The sequence below is a fragment of the Pithys albifrons genome, chromosome 7 (assembly GCF_047495875.1).
Source record: "Pithys albifrons albifrons isolate INPA30051 chromosome 7, PitAlb_v1, whole genome shotgun sequence".
NCBI lineage: Eukaryota > Metazoa > Chordata > Aves > Passeriformes > Thamnophilidae > Pithys > Pithys albifrons.
Window position 1 is genome coordinate 24,559,584 of NC_092464.1, and position 23,368 is coordinate 24,582,951.

At 35.9% G+C, this 23,368-nt stretch overlaps 1 protein-coding gene across 1 annotated transcript in view; it reads left to right on the forward strand.

Moving 5' to 3' along the window:
* VPS50 (VPS50 subunit of EARP/GARPII complex) overlaps nt 1–23,368 on the forward strand; it is a 70,550-nt gene that overhangs the window by 37,091 nt on the left and 10,091 nt on the right. Inside the window, exons 18-22 of the mRNA XM_071560709.1 lie at nt 637–813; nt 5,465–5,583; nt 6,986–7,092; nt 13,797–13,918; nt 17,690–17,770. Of these exons, the coding sequence (XP_071416810.1) occupies nt 637–813; nt 5,465–5,583; nt 6,986–7,092; nt 13,797–13,918; nt 17,690–17,770 (606 nt within the window). The remainder of the gene's footprint in view (nt 1–636; nt 814–5,464; nt 5,584–6,985; nt 7,093–13,796; nt 13,919–17,689; nt 17,771–23,368) is intronic.

Sequence of the window (23,368 nt, forward strand, 5' to 3'; positions counted from 1 at the left end):
TAAATGCAGATATGCATTTTGCCATTGTTGAAAATCAATAGGTGGAGTTTAATAAATAAAAACCGTCTGTCAACTGAGATAAGTCAAGGTTTTTAGAAAAAAAGGCAAAAGTCATGCCTTACAAGTCCTACTTGGTCCATAAATTTGCAAAAGTTTATACATACACCCAGTGATCAGAAACATTATGTGCAATGGGCTTGAGAAGTAAAAAAATTTGAAAATAACTTCCTAAAAATGAAGTATCAACAAGAAAATTTCAGCTTTAGTAAATTGCTTGGTAACTTATGTAACGAATACTACATTTTTGGATAGAATTTAAGTCTTGTTTTATCTCCTCTTTTCTGTGAAATAAAAATCTGCGTTAGTTTTCACCTAGTTTTTGACTGTGAATACTTTCTGAATATAGATGTATTGCATGTCATAGGAAAAAACTGCTAAAATTGCCAAGACAAGCAAGCCTAAGATTGCCACTTTCAAGGTTAACTTTAGCCAGCATGAAAAGCATGTTTAAATAAGCAGCAAACTTTGGCTAAAAGTTAATTGTCCACAAGTTTGTTGCTATTCTCTGTTCTTATGGAACTGGAGTCATAATACTGGAACTGCCTGATTAAAGTTGTGCTTTATTTCTGTTAATAGGAATTTAAGTTCATGGAGCAGTCACGTTCCCCATCTGTGTCACCGAGTAAGCAACCTGCTTCAGCAATTTCAGCAACGGTAACATTATTTGAGCAGTACTGTAGTGGAGGAAACCCATTTGAAATTCAGGCTGACAGCAAAGATGATGAGACAGAGGACGTGTTAGCTTCCAATGGGGTATGGAGTGTTTCAGGGGGAAAAAAAAAAGCAAGCAATTCATGCTTTCACTAAATGCTGATTTATTTTGTGTAGCAATGACAGCAAAATGTCTTAGTACAAGAATCAGTTACCTGCAATACTATGTTGCTTTGCTTTTAGAAAGCCAGGCATCCTGTTTAAAGTTCAGTTTGTTTTGCAGTGGATCAGTATTTTTTCCACTGAAGTTAAGTGTTCCTGAAGGCTAGCAAGACCTGTTCTGCCCAAATTAGTATTTTTCCAGGTGCTTAAGTTAGCATTCTTAGTGAGGTGATTTTAACATTTTAGGACTTCTTTTCTGTACTCATCATGGATTGCTCCTTCTGCTGTATCTGTTGAAACCTACATGAGTTGGCATGAATAATGACCCTGAGATTAGCTCCGTTGGTTAAAACTTGGTTGTAATAATGCCAAGGTCATGGATTCAATGTGGGCCATTGACTTTAAAGTTGGACTTGATGATCCTTGTGGGTCCCTTCCAACTCAGAATAGTCTGTGATTCTGTGTGTGCAGTCGTCTGGTGGAAAACCTCAGTAATGAGTCTGAGGGCACTTTGGGGATCTTTTATGGTTTATGGCCCTTTCTAAATGACATGATGGCTGTTTGACCCTGCTTAGTTGAGCCAGTTATGCCTTATCAGAAGGTATGAATACCTTCAGGCCTATGTGATACCTCCTCATGGGGAGGACATTAGCATGATAAAGACCATTATTTCATCTCACAGGATCTGGTTCTTACTGGCCTTTTCTTTACCTGACTCAAAAACCAGCTTGTTGCTAAAAGAAGGTTGGTGTGTCATGGTTATCCTCTGACGTCTTATGTAGATCACAGGTTTCACCACCACACACCCAAAAACTCTCCTCCTCCCCTTTGGCTGCGGGGTAAAAACCTGGCTTCAGAATAGCACCCTTTTGCTTTTGCAAATGGGTGATTGTTTGAGTCACTACTCTTTAACATTTCAATCTCTCATAACTGTCTGTTCCAAAGTGCTGACACATCGAAAGGACTCTGTTTAAAAACTTAGAAGTTACACCTATTTCGTTATCCTTTACATAGAAAGAGAAATAACTTGCTTAGGTAACGTGGGATAAAATTTCCACATTTTAGCACTTAAAATGGTAATTATTTCAGATGAATGTTGCAAACGTTTATTTCCAGAGAATGCAGACACGTTTCCAAATATTTCAAGAAATAGCAGGACGAGGACATAAGCAATTAATTTACTTGTCAAATGATCTGTAGGGTGGTAAGAAACGTCAGGATTTCTTTTGAGAATTTTAAAGTCTTTGTAGCCGCTTAGTTGTTGCAGTTCTGTACAACTGAAAATGGGCTGCCGGACCCTGTCACCTCAGCTCTGTATCTTTACTTACACTATTGTAACACTCTTCAACTATGATGAATCCTACCGCTTCCTATGGGTTTCTTTGGGCTGATTGCCTAAACACTTGTGGACTGATTATTGCTACAAGATACCGGAATTTATTTTAGTACTTTAAAGTTTTACTGCAGACTGTGCATATTCAAAATAGATCTATAAGATCTCCATGGGTTGAGTTCACTATCTAATAGTTGTGAGTTACTGCATACTTTACAATACAGATGCATTTATCTCATTAAATAGCTTTTCCAGGTCATTAATAGCAGTATATTGAGGAGCCTTAATAAAGTATTTTTCTGTGTTAAAAAATACTTTTCTCAAAAAATTTACAGTTAGTATATGTCAGCTGTCAGAGTCATATATCAATATGCATTGTAGTTAACAATTTGTACTCAATTTATCATTTTACTGTCACTGGATTTTAATTGAATCAGTATGTCATTTATTATATATTAGTGCATAATAAGTAGTGGTAATTCTCCATGCCAAGTTAAACTGTGGCACTTGTCCTTAGTAAAGACTGATCTCAGCTCATTTTTGAAATAAATGAGCTCCTTTCATTGCAGCTTTCCTTTGTCTGAAATGTTCATGAAGCAGAAATTTTGCCTGTGAATGCTAATGATGCAGACATTTCTTTTTAGAATGCCTCTCATACTACGTTCTTTTTTTCCACCTGAGCTGTTTTTGCTTTGAATTTGCTTGTACTGTGGGATTGTCACATTTGTAATATAATGCTTTCGTAGTGCTAGGCTTTAAAAGTCTCAGCAGCTTGGGGCCGGGGCTGGGAATTGCTGTGCATGACTGAAAAAATAGGTTTCCTAGTGTTTTGCATGATGGAGAGACTGTGTTTTCCCCTCTAGAGAGGTTTAATCCTTTAAAAACCTGCCATTTCTTAAGGATCCTGGAACCAGACTGTCAGGTGTGTCACTGTTGACTGCTTGGTTAAAGTAGCTTCAAAGCAATATACACATTAAGGAAAAGTTAAAAGGCATCTCTCTTCAAGTGCAGGTGCATTCTGAAGCCAGATGGTTGGATGTAGTTAACTTTGTGATAGCAGTGTAGGTGTTCAGGAAAAAGGATTGTATGACAGAGCATCAACTGTTTGTTTTTCTTTATTCTTCTCTGGCTTAATTTTTTTCCCAAAATAAATTTCTTTTTTCAGTATTTCTAAAGTGTCCTGAAGCATGCATGCTAAAGAACAGTCTAGAACACCTGATAAAGACATTGACATGAAAAACTGCTTTTAATTGGAGTGAAAAAAGGTTACAGGTGTTTAAAAAAAATCTTAATTGTATACTTTTAATATCTATGTGTGACTTAGTATTTATAAAAACACTTATTTGTATTTATGACTAGTATGTAGTCAGAAAACCCATACTCTAGCAATAGTAATAGACGTGTAGCATGGAAATGCTAAACTGTATTATATATGCTCTGTAGCTCGTGTTGCTTATTTGTTTTCAGACATCACCTTTTAGGCTCCTACCTTGTGTCTTTGAATTGAAAATAATTTCCTTGTGATCTCTGAAGTGCAATTCAACAATTGAACACAGTGAAACAGTTTCAAAAAACCAGAAATGCAGATGAGTGTTTGGAGGCAGTAGTTGTCTGTGTATACTCAGTTTCTTAGTTTTCAAAAGGTGCAATTACCATCAAATGTATAAGAAGGCATGTCTTAAAGCAGGTATACATGAATAATTTATCTGCGCATTCACATTTTTTGTAAAGTTATTCTGGAATAATTTGTGACAAATGAAGCAAATGGCTGCGTGGGACTTTCATCTGAGAGGATTTGTTTCATTGATGATTACATTAATATTTTAAATATCAGGATTCTGTGCCTTCGATTACATAAGGGATCGTGTATGTTTCAAAACAAAACTGAGAATGAACATGTGCAAATGAATGAAAGCATGCTCTAAACACCTGGTTTATTTCACTGATGCAGTTGAATTAGATCATTAGAGCACTTCTTAGAATCATGTAGCGTAGTGCGGTTTGGGGTTTTGTTGTAGTTTTTATTCTCCATGAGGAAAGGTATATCACTTTGGGTTGCAGAGTCCTGTTCCTTGTGTACTCTGCAATTTTTGGTTGTTCCATGACAGTCCAAAGTTGATATGGATGTAGCATAGAGATTTATGCAAAGTTATCCCCCTTCCTGTTGATGTAGATAGAAGAGCATACAGTGCAGAAAAATTAGAGAAAAAAATTACATGGTAATAGAGCGATGAGAAATACACTACATTTGTTGTAGTAGCATTTCACAGGATCACAGAATATGCCAGGTTGGAAGGGACCCACGAGGATCATTAAGTCCAGCTCCTGGCCCTGCACAGGACCATCCCCACGAGTCACATCATGTGCCTGAAAGTATTGTCCAAATGCTTCTTGAATAGCTTGGTGCTGTGACCGTTCCCCTGAGGAACCTGTTCCAGTGCCCAACCACCCTCTGGGTGAAGAACCTTTTTCTAATATCCAACCTAAACCTCCTCTGACCCAACTTCAGGCCATTCTCTGGAATCCTGTCACCGGTCACCACAGAGAAGTGAGATCAGTGCCTGACATTCTTCCCCTCACAAGGAAGTTGTACCTGCGATGAGGTCTCCCCTCAGTCTCCGCTTCTTCTCCTGGCTGAACAGACAAAGTGCCCTCAGACATATTGTTTTCTTGCAGTGTTCTCTAATAGGTTAAGTGGTTGAAAGACTTTCTAGTGCAAATGTCTTTAGGAGTGAACTAAAACAAACTTTGCAAACAACTGCCAGTTGGTTTTTTTGGTGTATTTTTTTTTAAATGCATGTAGCATAGATCAGTATTTTTGAGAAGCTATAGTTTAGTCCTTCTTGCAATAGTAATTAAGGATTGCATAGTGCCAGATTTTTTGTTTTATTGCTGCTGCAGGGATGAATTTTGAGGTTTTATTACTGTTTTTCAGATTATAAAGCAAATAATAAAATCTCAGAAATGTGGGTAATTGATACAGCAACTAGAAAGCAAAAAAATTATCAGTAGCTGGGAGGAATTGAATGATGCAAATATTTACTCAATCAACCTGAAAGTAGAATTGCATTTAAAAATGGCTTTGTATAATTTGTCTGCTGCATTCTTAATGAACATTGTCAGCAGCCTTTCAACCAGAAAAGATACATGTATTCCTATCAAAGTAAAAGCCAAGAAATTTCCAAAGTGCCACGTTAAATGAGTGATTATAAGAAAAATGTTAGTCAGTTTGTTTGTTTATTTATTTATTTAAAATAGTATGAATCAGATGAACAAGAAAAAAGTGCATATCAAGAGTATGATAGTGACAGTGATGTTCCTGAAGAGTTGAAAAGAGATTATGTGGATGAGCAGACAGGAGATGCCCCGATAAAAAGGTAAGTAGGCTGTGTGAGTCCTTGGTCTAATTCACATGCTTTTCATCTCAGTACTCTAATTAGTTCTCTTTCTACCATCTACAACAGTGGAATAATAATTGAATATCTTTATGCAGCTTGCGCAGTTAGAAGGGCTTAAAACTCATCAAGCTTCAGAAAGCAACATTTTGAAAGAGGGTAAAAACTCTGTGAAGCAGGTAGTGGAAAACTGACTAGCAAGGACTGGGTGTTAACTGAAGTTTCTTCTATAGCAGCTGTTGTGCAGATATATGTTTTTTGTTGTGTAAAAGCAGTTGTTTGCAGACCAGTGGCTCGAGTTCTGGGCTTCTGCCTTTGCAGAACAGCAAACTTCTACGTATTATGAAAAAAAAAATTAAATTCTTCCATAGCTTGAAGACAGTCCTTTGGAATTTAAAATTCTCTTTTTCTTTAAGAATATACACACACACACATATATATAAATGAATATACGTATTCTATTTCAATGAATATATTAAAAATTTTATGTATATTCAATATAAACGAAAGCCAACTCTGTGGCATTTAGAAGGATCTGAAATACAGATTTCTGTTTAGTACATTGTATAACTGAGATGTGATGCAGTCTAACATAATTTTTGTGTAGGGATTGCTGGAGAAATAAAATGCTGTCACTTAGGCCAAGGCAGAGTAATTGGTTTTCTACAAAATAACACTTCAGGATAAAATATTGTTAGCATGATTGTTAGACTACTTAATTTCTAACAAGTGATGAAGATATGTTTAAAAATACCTTAACTGAAACAAACAATAGTTACTGTCCATAGGTTTGATCTGTGAAATTGAAGCATTCTGAATTTTTGGAGTAATACTGTTTTGAGCTATGGCAGCTGACAGAAGGTTTCTCTTACAGAAAAATAGAATATCTGGACAAGCAAGGGATCTATGAGTCTGACTCACTACCACTTGCAGGACTACAGTTCATGAAAACTTCAATGACTTTTTTTAACTTAATCTTCCTCAAAAGTGCTTCCATTTACAGATAGTGATTTTCATCTGTAGCTGACTAATCTGCTCCTTTTTTGTTGTGATTTGTGTTTTCATTTTCTTTACTTCATGAACTATAAGCATGAGAAAGAGTAATTGAAACCATTGGTAGGGCAAGGCAGAGGCCTGCAGTACTCAAGCCTTCGATTACAGATCAGAAACTCCTTTCTTTAGCACAATTCTATGTAAATTAGGTCAGACTTCTCTCTTAAATGTTAGAATCCTAACCCAGTTATGCTTTGGCAGAAATAAAGTGCTACAATGGAGTACATACTGTCATGTGAAAGAAGGGGGGAGGAATAATTTATTATCTACTAAATTTCATTTGTATGTGCTTGAATATCGTCACATTTGGTTTATTTTGTTTTCTTTCAAGCATTTCTCGCGAAACTCTGAGGAGCAGAAAGAGATCAGATTATAACCTCAGTAAAGTGAATGCACCTATTCTGACAAACACTACACTGAATGTAATAAGGCTTGTTGGTATGTAGAACAATTGTAGTTTTTTATCACTGTTTTTTATTTTTGTGCAAACTTACAGATTTTAGCAAATATGTTAAATGAAATTCAAGACCTTAAAAAATATAACTCATTGGGGTCTTTTTCTACTCTTTGAAAATGTTAATAAAATAGAAAAGTAGCGACAAACAAGTATTTTTAATTAAATAGACAAATTTACTTATATCCTGTGAATTACTTTACTTTGAAAACTAATCTGCATGCATATATTGATTTTAAACTATAATGGTGGATTATCTGTCTAAAATATTGACTGTATAAAAACAAGGGAGATAGCAAGCAAAAAGATGAATGTTTATGTTGCTGATGGGTCTTATGAAGTGTTTTATCTTAGAGTAGAATTGTTGCAAAAGTAAGAACTTAAAGAAATTTTTTTCCTCTGTCGTTACACAAGTTCTCACACTCAGAATAACTTTTTATTACATTGTAAACAACTAGGAAAAAAGCACCCTCCCGTACTATAATTTTATTAATTGGAATGCATCCTAGTAATCCCTAGGGAGTTTAGGGAATCTCTGTCCTTAGACGTGATCAAGACATGGCTGGACAGGCTACTGAACAAAACCTCATCTCCTTACATCTGCTCTGAGTGTGAGGCTGCACTTGGCCAGTTCCTCAGGTCTTTTCTAGCCCAACACATTTTCTATGAAAACACTCGCCTCCAACTCCAGGTGTAGTGGGATTGATTTTTGTGATCATCCCTTCCATTTGATTAGCCAGATAACTGTGTGATAGCCACTGACTTTCATTTTGTTCATAGAGAAGGGGAAGTAACTACCTAAGTTTGTGATGTTAGAAAGAAGAGAGAGGAATTCTGTATTGCATTAATAAAGTTTTCTTCAATGTTTATGTGCATGAAAATGATTGTTGTATTTCAGAGTAAGCTTTTTAAAAAAGTCTAGTCTAACACCTGGTTAGTACCTTTTGTGGTCTTCGATGGCAGCATGTAAATCAGGAATTGATTTTCTAAACCTTTTTGGCAGGTTTGCTAAAACCAATTTTTTTCCTTGAGCATTTACAATATAGACCTGAAATGATATTTGAGATCATTTTGTTGTAACTTTTCTGGCATTGATCTGGGAGTTACGTTGGAGAGATTTCTTTGCTACTTTCTATTCTAAGAAAATTTAGGATTGAATCTAGAAACCGCAAATGGCACTTTCATACAAACCCCAACCTCTGCCTAACAGGGTACAAGTAGGGGGAGCTGTAGTTTTGGTTTTCCAATTTTATGTAAGGAATCTTTTTCTATTTGTGGATTCTGTTCATAACACCAAAATTAAACATAATTTTCACGGCTCATATATATGCTTTTTTCCTCCTTCTAGAATTATGATTAATTTACATTTTTTTCTACTATTTAGGGTATTTCATATTGCTATTCTAATGACTGATAATAACATTATTTGAAACCTGGAATTGGAAAAGGACCTCCTGCAGCCCCTGCTACAGGAAGTGTCATTTACTACTCTCTGTAAATATGCATGTTTTAATCTCCAGCTTAAAAATACTTCTGTTCTCATGACTCTGCCTAATAGGAATTCTATTCCAGAAACCTTATCAACCAAATGGTTAGAAAAAATAAAAAATAACCCGCTTATTTTCTGCCCACTTGATCTTATGCCAAAAGAAACTTTTATCTTTAGCAGATTGTCTTGTTCTTCAGGCCTTAGTGTGCTGCTGGTTCTACAGAAAGCAATCCTATTTCTTCTTAGTCTTGATTTGCTAAACAAAATGTGCCAGGTTTTTTAGTATCCTCTGTGTTTGTTTGCCAGAAACTTAGATCTCCTACGTGCTTACCAGTTCTTTTTCTGCTCTTGTTAGAATATTACCAAAATAATTTGCAGTACTTTGAATGAAATCTTATTCCATTGTGTTTCTGTTGTATTGTATCATCCTGGTCACAAGTTCCCTCCTTATACACATCTTTGGATTTCTCATAGCTGGCTTGTACTGATGGGTCAATGCATCTGTAATGACCTTGTACAGCCAGCAGGTTCCTCACTTTCCCATTGTTTTTCCAAAGAATGAGCTTCTAGTTTATAGTAGAGAGATGCATGGTTTTTAGTTAATTGGCCCCCTAAATGCATGGCTTTACATTTTGTACTACTGAATTTCGTCCAATTTTTATTACAATAGTCATCAACGTACTCTAGTTCCTCCTGTAGATTATGTGTTTTTCTGCTTTGATGGTGCTTCTTAATTTTTTTCCATTACCACACCTTTATTTCTGTGCCTGAGTAATTTGTGAAAATATTAAAGAGGAGGCTGATTGCTGGGAACTCCACTAGTAGGTTTTTCGGTTACTTCCCTTTTCAACACACTCCAGCTGCACTTGTTTGCTGTGCAATATTTTTAAATTAATACTTTCAGTAAATCCCAGATAGATGAAATGTACTGTTTCCTTTGCCTAGAAAATCATTTAGATTTCCTAACAAGAATTTGTATCTTCATCTGGTACAGTTCACTTCTGTTAGATTTATGATTTCTTTTAATTTTGCCTCTGTATTTCTCTTTGTCATTTCCATATTTTCTTCAAAACTTGATCTAAAGTTCTGCATCCTACAAATTAAAACAATTGTTCAATAATTGGTTGGATGACCATTTTCACTCTTGAATATGTTTTTCTTTGCTGTTTTTCAGTCATACTGTACAACCCTTGACTTTATTGCTTATTGCACGTGCAAGTTACTACACTGATTACCAGACTGGTCATTTCACTGACATTTTTTAATGTGCCTAATTCCTTCATTTCTGTAGCTTGATTGTTTTAAGATCTTTTCCCGTTCATTCTTAGTGGCTGAAAGCAGCCAGTTCAGTTCTATTAGTCACCCTGTTCCCCATTTCCTCACTTTTCTCACTGTCAGGATCATTATACCCAGTGAAAACCAAGGCAGACTGACCAGGGTCCCTTCTCCATTTAGTAGCAGGACTACATTTTCTTCAGTTTTCTTTTGTTATTGATGTGTCCATGTTGTCCTTGACATTCCTGGCCTCATTTAATTCCAGATGGGCCTTGGTCTTCCTTGTCTCTTTTCTACTTACCCTGACAACATCTCTATGTATTACAAGTGGCCTGTACCTGCTTCCACCTCCTTTGTACCTCCTGCTTATGACCAAGTTCTGACAGGTGTGCTTTGTTCATCCACACAGGTCTCTTGACCCCTTTGCCCAGTTTCTTGCACATCAGGAGATGCTGTTCTTGAGCCTGGAGGAAGTGGTGCTTAAAGACTGACTGTCTCTCTTGGACGCTTTTCCCTTGCAAGGCCCATTTTCATAGGAATCTTCCAAGAAGATTCCTGAAGGTGTTGAAGTTAGCTCTCCTGAAGTACAGGGTTGTGATCCTACTTGCTGCCTTGCTTCCTCCATACAAGATACTGAACTCCACAATCTCATGGTCACTGTAGTCAAGGCTGTCCCTCACCTTTGCACCTCCAACAAGACCTTCCTTGTTTGTTATTATAAGGTTTAGCAGCACACCATTTTTCATTGGTATTTTCCACCATCTATTTGAGGAAGTTGTGAATACTTTCCAGGAAGCTCCTGAACTGTTTGTACTTTGCTGTTTTGTTCTCCCAGCAGATGTCAAGGTGGTTGAAGTCTCCCTGGAGAGCCAGGGCCTGTGACCATGAGGCTACTTCTAGTTGTCTGTTAAAAGACTTCATCCACTTTTTCCTCCTGATCAGGTGTCGTGTAGCAAACACCCCTCGACACTGTCACCCTTACTAGTCTGCCCTTTTATCGTAACTCATAAGCTCTCAACTTGCTCGTGATCAACCCCAAGATGGAGCTTGATGCATTGGAAGTGTTGCCTTAAATAGGAGGCAACACCTGATCTGTCTTTGCTAAACAGCATGTAGCCCATCATGACAACATTCCAGTGACACAAGCTATCCTGCCACACTTCTGTAATTGCAGAGATCAAAGCCCTGTGACTGCACACAGATCTTTAGATTGTCTTGTTTGTTCCCTACACTGTGTGAATTGGTGTACAGGCACTTTATAGTGGTATATAAGTGTCAATGTCCCCATGGGAGTGCAAGGTGGCTGCCCCATGCTCCTGTCTTATAGTCATGTCTTTGACTGTCTGTACTTGCTGGAGGTAATCCTCACTTAAGCCTTATTTTGTTGCTTGATTGGTCACTGCAACTCTCTCCCTTTACCACCTTTCCTAGTTTAAAGCTCACTTTTCCAGGTTGGCCATTCTATCAGCAAAGATTTGTGTGTGCTAATTTGTGAGGTGCATTGGTTTTATATAGGTCAGTCTGGTAGAGAATACTCTCTATTTACTATTTTTAAGGATAAAAGGAGTGGTGGAAACAATGCTTCAAAAGAAACCTGGCAAATGTTCAGCAGTTTCAGCTATTAACAGGGAACCTCTAGAAACTCAAGCTACTTTGAGTTGCTGAAACTGTAAGTGGTGATTTTAAGTATTTCTGGAAGTTTCTACCATGATGTGGTTTGGGGCTGTTTGTGCTGTTTGGAAATATTCTTATATATCCCTTTTTCAGCCAAAATAGGAACTTGAGTGCAGTCAGGTAACAACGTGTAGAAATTAAAAGTTGGTGTCCTGTTAGAGGGAGCAACTAGGAGGAAATGTTGGAACACTTAATGTGTCAAGATGCTGAGTGATGTGGTAATAGAGATATGTTCCTGGCATCAGAAGATTTTTATAGGGATGGTATTTGGGCAATGTATAGTTTACAGCTCTTTGGAAAAACGTAAAGCCCAAGAGATTACCTTCAATATTCATGCCAGCTGCACAGATATTTGGAAGTCTTAACTGTCCAGAGTGTGACACATCTCTCTGATGTTGTGTTTAGGTTGCAGGCAAATTTTAAGATGTATTTGTCACAGAATAAGTGGAAAAAATCAGCCTTTGGCAATACAGAATTTTCAGATAACACAGGTGAAGGTAGCAGTTGCTTTGATTAGTGTACATAGTTTCCCAAACATCTGAGTGTTTTCACATTGAACTGTGCATTTGTTTTTTCCTTTTGGAAGGCAAATAGCATTTTTGGTCTGCTTTTCAGTTGGTTCATAATGCTGCTGGGTCAAAACATTATTGATTATGCATAGACTTAACATTTGGGCTGAACTGACTAATATTAAGTATTGCAACTTGTGTCAAATACCCAAAATAAGAAAACAGATGCTTTTGTATGTTAGCAAACAGTGGCACAGACACACAGTGTTCAAGCAGGGAGTCTAAGCTAGGTAAAAACCTGGAAAGTCGCAATGTCAGGTTATTGCTTGGTTCTTACTATAGTGCTTTACCATCTTACCAGGCATGTAACTGTATTATGTGTTTGTCAAATTAATGTTATCTTCACTGAGCTACACAATTGCTTGCTTTAAAAAATGTAAATAACTCCCCCCAGCCCCTTCCCCGGGTACTACAAGCTACCTTTATTTCTTTGTTACCCAGTCTCTGATTAAACCAATGTTTTCTGTATCTATTAGTAAAATACTTTTCAGGACACAGCATTAACTTGAAAAACAGTGTTGCTGACTACAGAAAAAAGAAATTGTTTTTGCACCCTCATATAATTTTTCCAACCTGTCACATCAAAACATGTCTGGAATATGACAATATCTGCTGTATCCTGTCTACATGCTGGGTAGACTGCATTTTGTTTTGGCTCAAAAATTACTGTCTTACTATAGTAACCAAAAGCTTATTATATATTCTTTACGTTTTTGAAATGTAAAAGGGCAAGCAGGATGTAATTTTTGAGGTAACCAGCAGGAAATGTGGGGGCTCTGCAATATCAGGATTTTCATGAAGTCCTCTTGTTTTATGACCAATTAAAGAGCCATGCCCTGTTCTGAGAAACAAAGTAACTGAAAACTACAGGCCCTGTGTACTAGGTCTGCAGGAAAAAACTTCTGAGTCTAAATCATATGATCACTTTGATTTGGATAACAAATAGATGAAGGTCCTGAGGTTAGGGAGTTCTAAATTATTTTTAAAAATTACTATTTTCCCAAGTCAAATGTTGTAACAGAGAACAAGAAGGAAGAGTCTTCTCCCTGGATGTGCCAGGGTCCCATCATCCTCCTTTACTCACAGTCTGTCACTCTAGAAACATTTCAAGTGTACATCTTAAAACTGCTTGTGATTCTTATCCCAGGGTAAAAAGGAAAGAGAGCAGGAAATGCTATAACACCATTGTGAAACACTTTACTCCTTGGAGTTGTTGTGTGAAATCCAATCTTGGGCATATCATTTTTATACTTTTTTTTTTATTGCTTGAGGAAAGTTCTTATGTGTATATACGAACACACACTTCAGTGGTTCTATATAGCATTTGCCAGAGACTACTTTAGGGTATTATTATTTTTTGACTAAATGAAGCTGAACCTTGTAGAGCATCCAGAAAGCTGTATATTTTGAATTTGGTACCAGAAAGCCAAGAATGTTTGAAGACATTTTGATATGGATTAACATCCAGATGTTGAGAAGTCTTGAGATATTTGTGGTGTCTTAGCCATCATTTTCAGCTTTGTTTTTAAACCTCCCAATCTCTAAAGTATTACCAAATTGTTAATCAGTATTCAAGGCTAAATAATACACTTTGTAAAGCTGGTTTTGAGTTCTTCAAACTTGACACTGTCTTTGTAGTACTTATGCTGAGAAAACTGATCTTCTGTATTTAATTTTTAAGGGAAATACATGCAGATGATGAATATTCTGAAACCAATTGCATTTGATGTGATCCACTTCATGTCCCAGCTCTTCGATTACTATCTGTATGCAGTCTATACATTTTTTGGTCGAAATGACACGGTAGGTAGAAACATTTTGCATTTTCAACCATCCCTGTACACACAGAATGAAAATATAGAGGAAATGATTTTGCTGAAAATACTACCCAATATGTAATCCTCAGAAAAATTAGTGGTAACAGAATGGATTTGAATGTAGAAGTAAGAAAAGGCTGATCAGGTCAGTCATAAGGGGTATAAGTACTGAGAGCATTATTGTCACTAGGATATTAATCATATTATGTTTTGAATAGATAGATACTCTATTCTTTTTTCCACCAGTATTGGAAAGGAGGAAAGAAACAGTGAAATACCTAAAAGTAGTGGCAGAACATGGGTAGCAGAGGAGCAGTCTGCAAAAGGAGGGCGGTAGTTTTGAACTTAGAGAGTATGAGGTGATGTTAATTTTTCAGTATGTATTTTTCTAGCTTAAGGATAGCAAAAGGAAGAGGAGAAGGATGCCATGAAAGTTAGGTTGTAACTCATGTTTAAGAGATTTGAAAAACACCTTTTCATATCTAGTATTCGTCTGTTGAACTACTTAGACTATTGAAAACTTTTTTCAGTGATCTTGTAGATGAAATAAATACTTATTGTCAATCTCTTTACATAACGCAGATCAACTTTCAGTAGAATTGTCTTAACATGTTTATGAATAATTGTGTGTAAAAACAATTTTCTCCTCTCTTGGCCCCTAAATTATTCCACAAGTAATAATGTCAAGCAGTTCCAAATTCATCATCATCTGTTGGCAAATTATAATGGATTTTCAGACTCAGCATGGTTTTGAGCTGTTCTATTTGGCAGAACAAATGTATTTGCAATTTGTGTTTACAAGATGGGTGTTTTATTTCTTGAATTTTTTCTTTGGTTAGTTGTTTTGACTTTTGGGTGGGGTTTTTTTGTTGTTGTTAAGATAATTGATTTTCATTCGCTTAGTCAGTTACTCTAGTATTCACATTTTGTTGCCTTTTTTTCATTTTGTTTCTTTTCCTCCTTCCATTTTGTGTTTCTAAAGCCCATACCGACTTCCTCACTCTGTGCTTCTAATAGAGAACAGCACAGTGCTAGGCAGGTAAACATAATAGCAAATTGTAATGTTTTTGTAGCGTGCCTAATACTTGTTTTGACAGTTGATTTTCCATGGGAAACACAATGCTTACAAGGGTTTATGATTGTAATAAACCCTCTTGTAATGCTGCTTAAATGTCCTCACTCCCCATAGTGTTTATAAACTATTAGAAAGTAGAGATGGGTGATGGTATGTGATTTAGACCACTGAGAATGTTTCTGGTTTATTTTTATTTACAAAATAAATTCAGATGGGATTCTTAGAATACACTGGTATAACTTTCTTAAATGTTTGAAATAATTTATGAATTTTGTGCTCATTGCCAGTTCAGTGAAAATCAGGGATTTAAAATACACATGTTCAGTTCTGTGTCCATTCATGATACTAAGTCACTGTTCTTTCCAGACCTCTTTAGAATCATTATCCTAAGTAGTCAGTATTTAATCTTCTTCACTGTCAAAAACTAAGTGTTGTTGTAACCAGAATTGCTCTTTCAACACGTTTTCTTATTTGTGAGATGCACTTAAGGTTGCCTTATCTCAAATTATGGAGGAACGCAACATAAAATTAAAAGGAATTGGCTGTATTTAATATCTACTCGCTAAAGGGTAAGATGTTCATGAACATGCCATAAAATAATCTTCCTTGGCAGAAAACATATGAGGAGAATTTGAATTTTTTTGACAGGACATTACACCAATTTGTAAGCTTAATTTTTTTTATAGCGAAAAGGAGTTCTGTAAAATTTGATCAGTAGAATTATTCTGCAAATTTCTAATGCTCTGCTTACTACTTGCCGTACTAGGTCTCCATTTTGGGGAATTTAAATACCTATCATTTTGCATATAGAAATAGCAAAAACGTTTATGAAGAAAATCAGAAGTACTGATGAGTGACACATTCTGTCTTTGTGGAAAAATTCTGAGCAACAGTTTTTTTGTTTGGTTGGTTCTTGTTTTTCCCCCCCTCATATGTGTGGGTACATAATTTTGACTTCAAACTGAAACTGGTTGCCTTGTAAAGTGGCAATACTTGCTAAGTAATGTTTCATGGAAATTTAAGTTTGTTTTTACTTGCCTTTTCATTCAGATACGTTTCAAATATGAAATTACAATTTTTTAGAAAGAAATACATCGTTATAGAATAAAAGGGTAAAAGTTATTGGTAGCTATTGAAAGCTGGCAATCAAAAGGCAGAAAAAGAATTATTGGTAGATTGCATGATGCATAGTTTTCATGGTGCAAATTTCTTAAAATTTAATGGCTGAAACTTGCAGATATATTTTTAATATACATATATTTTTCCTTTAAACTGTGTTTTTATTCTGTTTGTTCTTACCTTAACAGAGAGAATAGTCAGTCTTCAATTTGCAGTCCTTATGTTTGTATCTTGAACAAATACTATACGATGTTAAGAAGAAAAAAGATTATTTGGAAAATTAAGGATGTGTGTTTCTTTAAGGGAAAAACATTATTTTTCACACATATACTTACAAAATCAAAGGCAGTTCAGAACTGATGCTCCTACAGTAAAAAATTGAAGAAAAATACAAATTATTTTTGTAAAAAGGCTTACTTCACTTGCAGAAAAACAAAGGCATGAACATTTGTGTTTATCAGTTTATCAAATGGGTACACCAGGATAGTGATTATGTCTCTTAGATCATGTTCTAGATTTCATCGGAGTGTACTTCCAGTGGAAATTCAGCTCAGATGCAAATTTTCATTTAACACATAGAAGGACTGGGGCAGATGGACATTTTAAGTCAGAAGATTTAGATTCAGTAAACAGGGACCTAAATTATACTGTTTTGTTTTTAAAAGGAACAGAGGAGATGACATGAACTCAAACACTTTCTTCCCTGATTCAGCCCACTAAAGGAAGTCTAATAATACAGGGCATAACAGTGCCTCTAAATATGTTCAGTAAATTGCCTTTTGGTGTGAATCACATACCAGAACTGTATTGAAATCCTTCCAGATTGTTGACTTAAATGTATGTTCCTTAGATGTCCATTCCCACATTCACTGTTGTGTTAGTTTGTTGGGTGTTTTCTTAATTAAAAGTAGAAGATAAGTAGTTACAATAATTATGCATGTCAACTCAGACCCTCAGCTGGTATGATTCACTGCACTTAGCAGGAAGTTAGTCCAGCTATGTTGATTTATCCCAGCTGAGCTTCTGCCTCGTACTCCTGAGCCACAAACATGAAGATGGCACCTTTCTCGGGTAGATCTTTATAAGCATAAGATGTTAATCACTGTTTTATAAAGAACAATGGTGATACTTTTTACATATGCAAGAGACATAATTGATAATTACATGAGATTTTATAGCTAGAGAGAGGAGTGAAGACCATTTGGCTTAAGTGTGGTATGCAGGCAAGTGTCTGAGAGGGCATTGTGGTGCACCATCCTGGGCTCATTGCCCAAATAAGAAAACACAGTCCTGCAGCCAAATACAGTATTATACGAATAAGGATACCAGTGTTTGATTGGTATGAATGATAAACTGTCATCTTCATGGAAGACACTTGTGTCATTCCTCACACCAGTGCAGAGTTGAATGCCGTGACCTCTGTTGATTTTTTCATTTTGTATGGTTGTGATTATATACTAAAACATTAATGGAAGTAAATTGTACTTAAATTTTACTGTATAACTGTAAAGTTAAACCAGTGAGTTTTCCTTTCCCAACTTAAATAGAATATATTTCTTCCAGTTTGAGTCAACAGGACTGGGCCTCAGTAGCAGCAGATTACGCACAACACTGAACAGAATCCAGGAGAGTCTGATTGATCTGGTAAGTACCTGGATTTTGTTAATGCTCAGTGGAACAGACGTCTCTGTACAAAATTTAGGAATTCTATTTCAATGTTGCTTTTTGATTTTTTTTTTCTCTTTTCATGTTCAGTGTCTGTAATGCCAAAGGCTTGGGTTGGTGATGCAGAGATCCTTACTGTATGAAATCACTTGTTTCTAATGTACAACAACATATATATACAATTTAATAGCTTTTGCTAGATGTAACAATGAAATTCTGTATTTAAATCTTCTATTACAGTTCATGTAATAAAGAGACAATCAGAATTGTTTTTATTAAGAGAGGTATTATAAAAAGAATACCAAAATAAGACAATAGGTGACTCATTTTTCTTTAGTAAAAGAACAGCAGAACAGTAAGCCACCCTGAAGAGCATTTGCCTTTCAGGATAGTAGAGGTAGTATACTAAGTCCTTCATGAAAGTAATTTCTTAATTTTGGAGAACTCTCCTTGATGTATTTTTTTTACATTGTAACCCATTAGTCACTTCATGACTTACTTTCAAGATGTGAATAGTAAATATGGTGCTCATATCACACTATTAGTAGATTACTGTCCTTCACAGGAGCATAATAAACAAGACTTTTGGTAGATTTTGTGGATTCGACTGAGCAGCAGAATTTATAAAGAAATACTGCTAAGAACTATACCAGAAATGGAAATTTGAAGTTCTCTTTTTCCACCAAAATACAAACATTATGAATGAATTTCCTAAGGGTATCATATATGGCTTGTACAGTAGTTAATACTGTGGATCCTACAAGAAGGTTTTATTTTCTAATGCTTCTGCTTTAGAAAGGAGTAGAAGACAGATGCTTTACTCTGATTTTCACAAAGATTTGACACGCCACAGAAATTTACTCTATGCTTTTTTAATTCCTCAAAGTCTTATATTGAATCCTAAACTGTGTCCTCAGAGAAGCATTTTAAAGGATTTTGTAGCCATTTCTTACAGAGTCAGTAGAGGGAGCATAAGATAACTTACAAGCCCAGGCCTCTACAAAACAGGAGAAGGCTAGTCATTTTGGTAGTTGCCTCAAAGACAGGGTATTCAGAGAGAACAAATTTAATTCTAGGAAGAACTTGCAAAAGAATCAGGTAACGATTATGGGAAAATGGGAAGTTATGGAATTAATTTTTAAAACTTACTCTGTATTTTTAAAACTCTTGTAGTGATGGTTTCTAACAGTGCTTTACAGACTTGAATTTTGTTAGCTGTTAAAAAAATTAGAAAAAAACCCAACTAAGCCCCCAAATATTTCTATGAATAACATGGAGAAATAACAGCAGGGTTTTTTTCTTTCTCAGTAATTAACTGTACTGTAACAGATAATGTTATTGTCAATTGAAATAAGCTATGTTTAAGATAACATTTGAAAAGAAAAAGAAATTTTAGCTAACTACTATTGACCTAAAGGCACTCTATGAGATTTAATACTATCTTATGAACTTATGCTGGTCTTATACTATAAATGGATTTTTTCCACTTTTTGACTTGAGGAAGCAAAAATCTTCTGGGTATTTTTACTTATTTGCTTATTTTTAAGAGTTTGTGAAAATCAAGATCAATTTTTACTGTGTCATAAAATGACATATACATTTTTCAAGATTTTACAGACAGTTCTGGATTGCTCTCAGGATTCTCATAACTTATCCTAGATTTTTGTAAATTGTGTGTGTTGTAGGGTTCAGTCTCATGGCCTGTTGGGAATTTAAGGTTTTTGTCTTGTCTTCTGTCTATGATGACTTTATTGAACGCTTCATTTCTGTCACATTTCAATTGCTGATGGCAGCATTGATGTTGTTTTATTTTAATAAAGGAAGCCTAAATCTGACAATTTTGAGTCTGTGACTAAAGCTCTGCTAGATTTGCATGTGGATCAGAATAGTTCCACAAATCTGTTGGTGCCTGTGAAGGTTGAGCTCTGTGATCTCTATCAAGACTCTTCAGTAATTTAGACTGGATCATTCCTAGCTTTCCTCTTGGACTTTGTCCATTCCTTTTTTTGAGATATTGCTGGATGAAGGCCTCTTTATATTTATTGTCAGGAGCTAGAGGAAGATTTAGCAGCCATCTCTTCCAGATTTTTAGTAGTTTCTGTTTGGGATCAAATTAATTCTATCTAGTTTATACCAGATACCTCTTTAGAACACTGCTTCTATTTTTATTCCTCTGGAATTCAAGCTTCCTTTGTGAAGGAAAAAGCAAAGTGGAATGGGAGTTCCACTGCTGGCAAGGTAAGGCTGAGCTGCACTTAGTGTTCTTTCTTGCATCTTTTGTAGTATGTTCAGTACGAGGAGCTGGGAGGTCGAGTGGAGGTTGATTTGAGGCATTGCCTGTAACTCCTTATGGAGCTGCTCTATTTGAAGTTTATACATTCCTATTATGACAGTGAAAGAAGTTTCAGTCCTTTAATATATACTGCACTTACAGTAACCATACTTGAAAAAGAGTACTGCCCTGTTCTTTATTTGGACCAATGAGACACAAAGTCTCTTCTGACTCGAGGCCAGTGAGCAAAAAGTGCTACAGCAATTTAAAGCACTTCCTCTCCTCTTCCATGCATCTTGTCTCATGTATCACATACCTTCAGCTTCTGCTGGAGGTCCTTGTCCCTTCTAAGCAGTATTCAACTCCAGCTGAAGCACTTCTTTGCTGTTTTGTAGTCTAATACTTCATAGCAGAACCAACTGTACTTTATAAACTACGTCAAGTCCACCTGTAGTTTAGATCAGTGTTTTAGACTGTGAACAGGAAATTGCTGAGCTACAAACATGTGTTCAGACTTGTTAACTTCATTGCAGGGCAGTAATGTGACACCTCAGCCATAATACATGTTTTTCAATGTCCATATGCCACTTCTACATGGATAAATAGTAAACCACATTATAATAAACAACCCCCCCCAAACAATAAACAATAACCAACCAGTTGGAAGTAAATGTGCCCCTTCTTCTTGTAATTATGATACAAAAACATGTTTTTAATTTGCGTAGTTTTTTAATTTAGGTGTTGTGTATAATGTCAAAATGACAGTGATGAAGGGACTTCATGATGACAATGATGAAAGTATTCAACTCTTTGCAACTGAGCAAGCACATTCTTTAGGCACTTCTTTAGATATGCTTCTGATTTCAAACTGTTACAAGTAGACTAGTAATGAAGTTTTTGCTACTGTGTATGTAGATTAAAGCAAAGCAATTCTAAAACTGAAGTCTTATCCAAAATTATTAGGTCATAAGAAGCAGTTTTGAAAGATTATTTATTATTTGTGTGATCTGTAGAACTCTTTGTGCTGGAGACAGGTTGTAGAGTATACTGGTTTTTGTTTAAAGGTAGTGGAAGAGGTTTATTATAATTAACTGTCAATTATCTCCACCATAATTGACATGTAATAAGTTATTTTGGTCATAAGTTCTTTTGGATAACTGAAGTAAATATGTGTTTCTTTTCTCATGATGAAGTCAGGCCCCACAAAAATGTCTCACTTGCAAATTGCTTGTCAAATTTTTGACCTGGATAATTAGCTCATATAGTTTATACTTCTGATTTAGGTAATTAATTCATAGTCTCCTCTTCCTTCTAAGATGGAAGGTTTAACAGAGGTTTGCTACTGGGTTCAGCCAAACTGTTGAAATGAAAATGTTCTCTTGTTAAAGATGACATTTTTTGGAGGAAGAGATGGAAGGCGAGGCTGTTCCTTAAATGGATTTTTTTTTCTTCCTATTCATTAAAATTTTCTTCTTTGGAGTAAATAATTAAATGCTAAAATAAAATACCCAGCAACTAAACAATATCATGCTTCCATTCATTTGTTACCTGTTATTTGCTAATACATGCCTTTCTGATCAAGCAGAAAAAGCTGAGGAAGTTGGTTCTGCTTTGATATTGCTCTCTGCATGCTTGATGCTGGGTGCTGCAATATGTTCTCAATGTAGCTTGACATTTCTTGAAATTAAAATTTGGCTGGCTGCTATTTAGTGTCCTGACTTGTACTTTCCTCCTCCTGCTCTTGAGATTGGCTCTCACTTTCAGTTTTACAGGATTTTACCTATTTGCTGTGGTACTCAAAGAAAGTCTCTGGCAATAGATACTGTCTTGCAGATTTTCTTAATTACTGGAAGGGTTAACTTTACTGAGTTTGGTGCACTGAGAAACATCTGATTTCTTTAAATAGTCTGTAGCCTTTTTTCCTGTTCCAGCCTGTATATTTCACCCCTTTATTGCTGCTGTCAGTCATTTGATCATTTCTTTTAATGAAGGCAGGAGAGAAAAACACATGCATCACTGAGACCCTTTCAGAGTGATCTTGTGCTTTTTTGGGGCATTGGCACACCGGCTGTTTCCTTGGGCTTCCTTTTTGCTGTCAACATGCTTTTGCAGTGCCTGCTTTCTAGACCAAATTAGGAGAATGAAATGCTCCTGCTGTGTTTTGCCAGTGTGTTTGAAGCAGAGTTTGATTCCCTAGTGGAACTGTATCATCTCTTTGGCTTAGCCAGTTCTCATGCACATTTTGTCTTCAGATGCAACATGATTTTGGCATTTAAAAGATTCATAAGATATTTGCCTTCATGGGAAGCAGGAAGGAATTAAAAAGTTGTTTAAAATGGGTCTGACGTGGCAGGCAACTATGAAGTGTGATAAATGCTAAATTAAATCTTTATAAAATTTGTTATTTATATCTTTTATAACTAGTCTTTGAAAAAAAGAAAGCTACTTAAATCTTTACCATTAGTACTCTTCCTTCAGCTCTGTGGCTCTCTTTCTGTCCTAAGAATAGAGAACTGTTTGGTGGGCTGTGTGTTAGTTTCTTTTTGTCCTATGTAAACAGAGCTTCTTTCTCTCTCGCTTTTTTTTATTGGAGTTTTTTGTTATTTTTGTTTGATCTGGGTTTTTGGAGAATGGAATTAGTGATGTCTTTGTCTCAGTCATATTTTTAGAGAATTGACTTATGCCTACATGATTAAATGTCATTGCTCATGTGCAGTACACTTCAGGATGTGCTCAGTAGGTATCTTAGAGATAGCTGAAAGAGGTTACAGGAGGTTTAGCAAATATCCAGGCCTTTTGGCTTACTTATCATTCTAATAAATTCAGCAGAATATAAATGAACATTCATTTTTCAAATAACGTAGCATTGTGGCTACCTTTATATTATAATCATTCCTGTGCTCAGTGCTACTGTATCTTATAGCATTTCCCATAAGCTTCTTTTAGAAGTTCTGTCTTCTGCTCATTGATCTGTTTCTGTGAGATCTTTTAGCACTACAAATGCTGTGTTGATGGTATTGCTCAGTCAGCAGTCCTTGTTTTCAATGTTAGGATTTCTGTGGGGATCCATTAAGGCCCCTGCTTTATTGGCTTTTTACTTCTGTAACCCTATTACAAATTTTTTTTCCTAAGTCTGAGAATACTTTCCTCACCTTTGTTAGTGAGAACTCTGCTTTCCTAGTCTGTGTGTTGTTCCATCTGCTGTAGCCTGCTTTTATCCTTGTGTTTGACGTCTTTGGAAGATGGAGAACTGAAAGAGCCTTTCTGATTTAGCAAATCCACCTCCCTGTTGCCTTGGGTTGCCA